The 9488-nt window shown below is 34.9% G+C and overlaps 1 protein-coding gene across 1 annotated transcript; it reads left to right on the top strand.

Annotated features, from left to right (window-relative positions):
• Window positions 1–815: 815 nt before the first annotated feature.
• Window positions 816–7644, top strand: LOC139521333 (complement C1q-like protein 4; the record flags this gene model as incomplete). The annotated part of the gene is made up of 2 exons (XM_071314812.1): window positions 816–972; window positions 7193–7644. Coding segments are annotated over 2 exons (585 nt in total), but the record flags the coding sequence as incomplete, so codon positions are not given.
• Between the last annotated feature and the right edge of the window lie 1844 nt (window positions 7645–9488).

A 9488-nucleotide genomic window follows, 5' to 3' on the forward strand; every position in this document is an offset into this window, starting at 1 on the left:
ATGCTATATTTGGTTTCAATCTGTTCCGTGGTTCTCTAAAAGAAGTTCAAAATGTAAAAAGTTAACGAAGACGACGACGGACGACGGTTGATTTGGACCTCCGGGCCAGATGAGCTAAAACGGATCACAGTGTAGCTCGCAACACTTGGTCAGCACCTTATAATGAACATTCATGCATGTTTGGGTTCATTCCATTCAGTGGTTCTCTAAAAGAAGACATTTTTATGTATTTCCTATAGGATCCTATGTTAAACTAAGTTCACCCGATGGCGGTCATCTTGGATGATGGATCAGCTTCAAAGTAACAACATTTGGTTAGCTTCTCATATGGAACATTCATGCTCTGTTCGGTTTTATTCCATTCAGTGGTTCTCTAAAAGAAGTCCAAAATGTAAAAAGTTAACGACAATGACAACGGACGCCAAGTGATGAGAATATTTCACTTGGTTCTTCGGGTCAGGTGAGCTGAAAAGGATCACATTGTCGCAAATGATTTCTTACGATAACAATGTGTAGAGAACCTGAAATTCGATATGCCATATGCAATACGAATACATGTAAAAAAAAACCAATAATTAAAAAAAGATATGAATAAACTCATCATAGTTAAATAATATATATATATATATTCATCAATAATTTATAATAAGTAACATATGATAATAAAAAAAAATATAGTTATATTGATAACACAATCATACATTAATAACATAAGCAACAACAAAAAAAAAATCGATAAATATCATCTGATATAGAAAATAGCCAGTGCGCATGTCTTAACATGCCTTTAACTTGTATAAACTGCGGGAAATTGAACAAGACATATATCATCTCTTGATGAATACAGGACAAAATGTACTGGTTATTTATTACTTACAACTGTGTTTGTCTTTTTTGGCTGTGTTAAAGGCGGATGTTCCAGCTGCTCCGATTCCTGCCAAATGTTCAACGAGCTGAAGGCGGAGATTGATGGTTGGTATTTATAGTTGAAGCTAGATTGCTAGAGATTTAAAAGTCTTAAAAAAATTATGCATTGTAAGAGAGTATATTTTTATCATTTACAAGGACCGGTTTCCTTATTAATTTGATAACTTTACAATTTACCAGCAGATATTATATTTTTTATCTTTATTGAATCTAAATCAGCAGATTTATTACAATGTATTTCTTTTTCTGGTAAATATTTGACGAATGTATGAAAGTTTTAGTTAAGTAAACTTTACTAATATATTTGCCAGTTATTCTACAATAAGTAAATTTATCATTTACGTACACTTTATATTTTAAATCATTTCATATACTATTCAACAAAAGAAACGATACAATGCAATGCATTTTCCGTATATATAATGAAATTGGATAGACTTATCGAGGTAAATAATTGCTCTATTGGTCTATTTTTTTCAGAGTGTTATTTTCTCTTCAAAACCATCAATTGAAGGCATAAATATATTTTCGATTTTTTTGTTATTTTAAAAATAGTACTTTCACCCAAAAATTCGAAAATTGTTATTAGAACTTAAAACTTTTAAACTTATACGTGGTTTGCTTAAAATTTTGAATGCCTTTTGGAGATATTTGAATATTTATTTCTCATCTTTGAAATTAAGTGCCGATTTTGTCATCATTTCCCGCAAGATGAATTTGACCCATTCGTTTAATAACTCGGTATTTTCTAACTTTCCAATGTAGTCCGGCCGATCGGTGAAAAAATTGCTCAAATAATGAGGAAAGCACCAATTTTTGCATGATGGTACATTTTTGTGTACTGAGCAATATTAGCTATGGACCCATCCTCAAAATTCAATATGGCGGCCTATTTCAAGATGGCTGCCGTACGTTCTAAAATATTTTCCAGTATTGCACAAACAACAGTGGATTTGGTGCTGGGTGCACAAAAATCAACATATTTGAATGACTTGGTGTACTTAGCAAGATTTTGTTTTGTTCTATTTTTTGAAATACAAAATGGAGGCTATTTTCAAAATGGCCGCCTTGAAAAATAAGCAAATATTCATTATTGAGAATTGACCTGAATATAAGCATTTTATTGATGTATAGTGTCATTTGGTATCTGTCCCAGTTCTGTCCTTTCTGATTTTGCCTTGCTTGTCATTTCATACACAAAGTAGTAGCCTTCATAAAAAGCTGCAGTAGTAGCTTTCATTAAAAGCTGCACTATTTGTTGTCTTGGGTCACACATAAAAGCTGTAATTTGGGATTTATCTGCCTTAAGATATTATTCAGTGCCTATCTTATCTCTTGGTTGCAATATTTTGCAATTTGAGACATTAAACTGAATTGAGAATCAGTTAAACACATATCAGTGAAATGGCAGGTATTGAGGACAACAAGGACAAGAACATTGAAATGGCAGAAACTAAATCACTTGGTGATATTGAGAAACCCACAGCTGAAGACGCTTTAACAGAGGACAGCTCAGAAATGACTATTAAACAATTGTACCAAGAATATTTAACAGATAGAAAATCAAATGCTAAAAGAACAGTTGATATTTACCGCAATATAAAACAGAGCGAAGCGCGAATATATAAAATATGTGTTGGTCTCATTACGTTTCAAGCTGAACAGAAAGTGGCAATGAATATCAATAACAAACAGGTGAAAGCAATATCTCAGCAACTTCAGCAGTCTGAAGACAGGATAGACCACAAGGCTAGTAATAATTGCTTGGCGGAATTGATGGTCAGACCAATAAGATATTCAATGTTGTGGTGAGACGAATGGACAAGCTGACCACAACTGAGGAAGGAGACACAGTTCTATTTCAAAGTGCATTTGAACAGCAGGGTACCTTCCAACAACTGGCATCTGTTGTGAATGAATCAGTGGACAATCGAAATAAAGAAGTTAATATTTACTGCAATGGACACATCATCTAAGCCAAGTTTTGACCTTAGCCAGTACAACGCAAGTTTACCAAAAGTACACATCAAAATCCATGCCGTGGGTCTTTCCACAATTGTAGTTCGCATGAACCATAAACCGTGCCAACTCTGTTGAAGGTGTCTTCGCCTTAAGTCAAAAGTCCTATGTCAGGGCCCTTGGCCCTGCATGAGACAGTTCAAATTATTCAACAACAATCTCCATTTAAGAACATACTATAAACCTCTAGTACTAATCAAGGATACCAACAAAAGGCTTATGTGTCTTCTTACGCACACTAACCTTCTACTATGAGTCAATAATATTTGGTTTAGATCAGCACACCATTACAGAAACAATTAGCTGCAAATGAATTCTATCAAGTTTCTCCAATGTTGAATGCAGTGCCTACTTACGGTATCATCCCCGTCGAGTCAATGGCAAATCCCACATTTATCACTCCAATTATGACAACCTCGTCCGCTTCTGGAGCTCTAATATGCTTCCCATAACATCAAGTTGGCTCTATTGACCGATCCAGGAAAGCGCAGAGGAAAGAAAAAGAGTGTGACAACACCTCTTCTTCAGACTCTTCACTGGAGAGAGAATATACCATGTGGCAAGAAAATCTTTGAGCAAGGGACCGGAGCCGAAGCCCAAAGCTGCCACAAATTTAAAAACTCAATTGAAGAGGATCCATCTCTTGGGAGGCACTCATTTACCAATTTGAACGAAGTGCCGGTAGATGACAATGGGAAATCAGGAAAAATGTGTGTAGGCCCAAGATTGCCAGGCCGATGTTGGCTTTGAGTACGCTCGCATGGTAAACACAGATGATGATTCCAAGGCCTTAAAAAGCATTCATTTGGAGCAGCGCTTCAGCAAGGAAGACGATCAAACCAAATTGCAACCAAAACATTCCGTCGAGGATGTAAAGACAAAGAATCTTCATGGCATGTAATAGAGAGGAACCTAGAAACATTCAACAAGGCGTTAAAACACGTGAAAACCTCAAAAGCAAACCAGATGGCGATATATGGATAAAAAAGTGCCAATTATGACCATCGACCACCGTTAAAGAAAATATGAGCAGTCCTTTGGATTATGAGTTGCATAACCTCACACTGGATTGGCCGATCAATATAATCTCGGTTCTTCTGATAAAAAAATCATGGAAGATCACCAGTTCAATGGAAGATCACCTGATCAATATAAACGTGGAAGATCTATTGAGCAATACAATCGCGGTAAATCGGCAGATAGAAGTACATCCAAGCTTAATGCCTATCGATCAGTAACATACCCACTAAGCTAGAGATCATAAAGTCCCTAAAGAAAACGGTTAGCATCTCCATGGACAAACTCCAGAAATCCCGAATATTTCAGACAACGGTCACCTTCACCAGGATACGGAGCAAATCAAAGTGTAACCTCAACAATGGATCAAAGGGTCGGGCCAGTAGGACAACTCAGATTCCAAAGTCTATTGGCAATGAAACATCATCTTATCACACAATCGAACAGAGGTCCACTGCCTCGTCCAATATTGTCATCAGACGAACCATTTGAAAGAGCTTAGTAGTACGAGGTACTACACATGACCAGAATGTGAGCATGATTGTGGACACTGCTGCAATGATTACATTAGTAAATGAGAAATTAATTCCGGTAGAAAATTGAGATTTGGAGAACGTAACGCTATGTGGTGAGGTTAACAGCTTGTTATTGAGAAGATTATAAGGAACGACTCTCGACATTAATAGAGTAAACATACAATGGGATGTGTGCAAAGAGCCATTAACCTGAGTAGTCCCACAATTACCATTAACAATCAAGAGATAAATGCGTCATTTGTTAACAGTGGAAACGAGATTTTAACTCAGCTAGTTTGCATAAAACGAACCATCACAGTTCCACCAAATTCAAACATGACTGTTACCATTAAGACTAATAAAAGTGCTGACATGGAGTGCATTTTAGGACCATGCTCGCTGAAATGTTGCAAATTGGTTACGTACGTAGTTGGAAAAGGAAATAGTTGCCCCTTAACCATTTTAAATGATGGCAATCGTCTAATCCGCCTGAAGAAAGGTACACCTATTGATTACATAGAATAATTTGACGACGTAGTGGGTACGGCAGATGCAAACGCGATAAGTGACGTAAGACGTGGCATTGAAGAGACACCAGACAAGGTGCCCTCGGCACTGCCTCAAAGTTCAGATGAGTTACCTACTATTCCATCACATTTATCCGACCTATATTAACGTCAATCGACTCGTTTCAACCTATTTCATTTCAACCATTAAAACTGAAAGCGTTTAAAGAACAATTACAATAACATGTAACATTATGATATTGATTAACATTTTGAATTTCACTATTTGTTTTTGTATATGCAGCTATATTTGCAACTTATGTGTTATAGAAATACCCAAATTATTTGTTTTATACTTTTGAATTAATTGATAACAAATTCAAGAACCTGAAGTCCATTTTTAAAGAATCATTACTTTAATTTCCGAAATTATATAGAATACTTTTAGGACAATCTTGAATTTTATACCGTTTTTCCGCCATCTTGAAAATGGCAGCCATTTTGGATTTTTCAGAGTGGGTCCATAGCTGAAATCAAAGGATATATAACCAAGAACTACTATGCAAAGTTTCATGCTTTCCTCATCAAGTGAGCAATTCTGCTCTATATCTGCACCAATCGGCCGGACTAATGTGGTCAAATTCTTTTAATCATATGCAAATGCTTTGTAAATGATTGTTTTTCATCGGATTATTTAACAGCTTTTACTATTTATTATATTTTATGATAAATTAATATTTGTTCAAACTTTTCTTTTGTTGACTAGTATATATACATAAAGATCTCTGATCAATGAATGCTCATGTCATTAAATGCGAAAAATTATGGGCGTATGACATTTGCGCCGATTTTTTAAATTGTCATTCTTTCATTTGCGCCGATTTCATTTTTTCATTTGCGCCGATTTCATTTTTTCATTTGCGCCGATTTCATTTTTTCATTTGCGCCGATTTTATATTTGCTCCTAATTGCATTTGCAGCTTAACACAGGTGAGTAAATACTTGTACACGTACTAAATCTTGAAAAATTTGATTATAAACGTGGTTCACTTATGTTTAAATGAAGAAAATCCAGGCCGTAAGGTACGTTAAAATGCGAACTCTAGAAATACCAGCATCAGCAGTACGTATAGTAAGCCAGAGATAGAAAAGATGGACTTTGTTATAATGGACAATAACGACAAATATAGAAGAGACGAAATCACAAGAAAGGAATTTATTAGATGTGTTGCCTATAAATACTCGGCAAGAACAGATTTATGATTTTAATGTATTCCGTTTTTAAGGATTTTAATGTTGTAAATAGATCTTTAATTCGTTATTTTAGTATAAACAGGGTACTTTTATCTTAGGTTTTTACTTTTTGATTTTAAAGAATGTGAACAAAGTGCGTTTAAATTGATTTATCCTGATCGAGATCCTTCTTCCACCTCCCCGTGGTAAGCAGAGGACAACAGTTACATACAGGTTATGATTGACAATTATATCATTTGTACAACTGGCAAACGGAAGAGTTAAAAAGGATAAATGAAAAATAACATTTACCTGTAAAAAAAATCGGCGCAAATGAAAAGAAAAATCGGCGCAAATGAAAGAAAAAATCGGCGCAAATGAAATGCAGATAGGCGCAAATGCAAAACGCCGAAAAAATTATATACAAACACTTGGTCATGATCGGGAAAATGGCAAAATGCAACAAATTAAATGTGAAGTAATGGGAAACCTCAATTTTTTAAATGTTTTAATTATTCACCGTAATAGACCACTTTCGAGTTCATCCGTCACCGGCAAAAACTCGTCAATTATGCACGCCTTTATGACGTCATTTACCAGATAGAGGGGGTCGCCTGTATCCCTGAACTATTTACGTTCATCAAGCGTCTTAGTGATCGTCTTTGTGCAGGATAAACTAGAAATAATGGTTGCTCTGTAGGTACTTACTGACAATTCCCTAATGACAGCAGTGTTGATTGTCAATTTTGAGAATTCAATTTGCCGAACAATTCGTATAATATAGAATTATAGTTTTCCAACCACTCGCTCAACATTGGAAGGGAAGTGATGACGCCCCAAAACGCACAAATGACGGTGATAAAAGCGCGTATAATTGACGAGTTTTTTCCGGTGACGGATGAACTCGAAAGTGGTCTATTGTATTATATGTTGAAATATAATTATATAACAACGTTATGTTACATTTTGTTTCAGATTTAAAAGCAGCAAGCATTCCCGTAGCCTTTTACGCATACCTGTCAGCAAATCTTGCCCTAAGTTCGGTATCAACTCATTCAATAATAAAGTACGACGTGGTTGACCTCAATCTTGGTAACGGCTATGATGCATCATCTGGTCAGTTCACAGCACCTAGCGATGGTCTGTACGTGATACACATAACAACAGGGGCCAGGGATTCCTCTCATGCTGTGGTAGAACTAATCTCGAATGGAGTTATTAAGGACATTACATGGGCTGATTCAATGAATCATATAGACCGTTCCGTTGCAACAACTGTTACTCCCCTAGATTTGAGGAAAGGTGATAAAGTAAATGCCAGGATAGGTCCTACAAAAGGTGGAGCAGTTCTGGAAAGTACGACCCATATCCGTTGTAGCTTCTCTGGTTTTAAAGTTCAGTAATAATAAATGTTTTCTGTCTTGAAAGCCATTGCTATTTCTTTTTTCTTTAAATGTCTTTTTTCTAATAAGAAATGTTGTTTGGTTAAGTTATCCTGTATAAGGATGTGGGGTTTTGTAAAATCTTCTCTTTCGTGAAAGATATAGAGGAATACGTTAGCTAATCTCTCTGTCTTTCGTTAGATATTCCAAATAATGAGGTTTGCATATTAAACAATCCGTAATTTCATTTTACATGCTTTATCATCAATAAATACTTACACTATAAAAGTGAAAAATGACAATTAAAAAAATACCTTATTTCGATTGAAGACTCATTAGTTAAACGCTGCTATAAAGACAAGTATGAAGGCAAGTAGCAGTGTATCAATTCTATCATATTTAAATTTGCTTGTTTTTTTACACAAGACAATTTACTTGCTTAATGGACCCAGATTATTCATGTATTTTGTATAGTAGAGTTAGAAAAGAGCAATTTTCTATCCTCCATTGGTGACAGCTTTAGCTGTATGATTTAATATTTGATCGTATACGATTAGCGCTTCGGAATGCTGTATATATATATAGTGAAGATAAAACTGTTATTCGTTTTTGAGCTAATCCATAGTTTTGATTAATGATTAAAAAACATTTTGTGTATTTTGTTGTTTCATTTTTGTTAGTTGATAAATGATAAAACAGAGTTATATAAAAAAAAATGTTGAACTGTTGTTTAATTTGAAGAGAGTACTAGTACATGTTTCTGAGAATATTTATAAAACACTTTTTCAAACTCTTTTTCATAGCTTTTCGTTGTCGGGGAACGTCCTCCTTCGCATGATATTCACACTTGTTTAACTCTTTTTACCTATACAATTAACTAACTTTAATGACAAATGAACTGTCAATTTCAGATAATTTCGAGAGTTGCATAATACGAATTAAAAAAAAGTAATATCACAAAAATACTGAACTCCGATAAAAATTCAAAACGGAAATCAAATGGCAAAATCAAAAGCTCAAACACATCAAACGAATTTACAACAACCGTCATATGCCTGACTTGGTACAGGCATTTCCTTATGTAGAATAGATTATTATGCCTGTTCCTTCATTACGATTTTTAAAAATGTCCTAATTATTTAGTTGTAATATATGCAACGAAATGGCATAGTGAAAGTTGACCACATAATCGATTAAAACGTAATAAAGAGTAATAGACTGCAATTCGATTTGACAACGGAATACTGTACGGTCGGAAACGGAAGACATGAACGGACGGAAACTACAACGGTAATATCTACCCTTTATTTTTACGCCGAGCCAAACTCAAATATGCGTATCGAGTGCAGTTAAAAAAGTACTGTGTGTGGCAATTCTCATAAATGTTCATAGTCAACAACATCGAAGATGCATTTATATAAAACAGGGTTAAGACAAACCCGTAAAAAGAGCAGGGTCATTACTGCATAATTCTTCCAGATTAAAATGTGACTTAGCTTTGATAACATTTAAAAACTTAATTGTAATTTTAAACTCAATATATCATTACCCTGCCGTAATATTAAAGGGAAAATCTGGTCAAGCAAATATCATATTCACTCCAATATACATAAGTCACATTATACCCCAATAGCTACAATCATCTATGAGACGATCGCTTTGTAATACTACATGTATAAACACCTTAAGCTTTCAAGTATTTGATTTGGATGCAACGGTTTCATCACTTATCAGTCAAACAGATGATGTCAATGTGATATAAAGTAGATCAACTGTATTTATTGCATCGGAAAAACCTTGGTTTTATGCAACATTTTTAGGAACACATTTGATTGTTATTGAAGTGAAGACGGGTGCGTTGTTGGTTACAAGGAACATGTTTTAGCCGA

Source organism: Mytilus edulis, chromosome 4 (genome assembly GCF_963676685.1).
Source record: "Mytilus edulis chromosome 4, xbMytEdul2.2, whole genome shotgun sequence".
Lineage (NCBI taxonomy): Eukaryota > Metazoa > Mollusca > Bivalvia > Mytilida > Mytilidae > Mytilus > Mytilus edulis.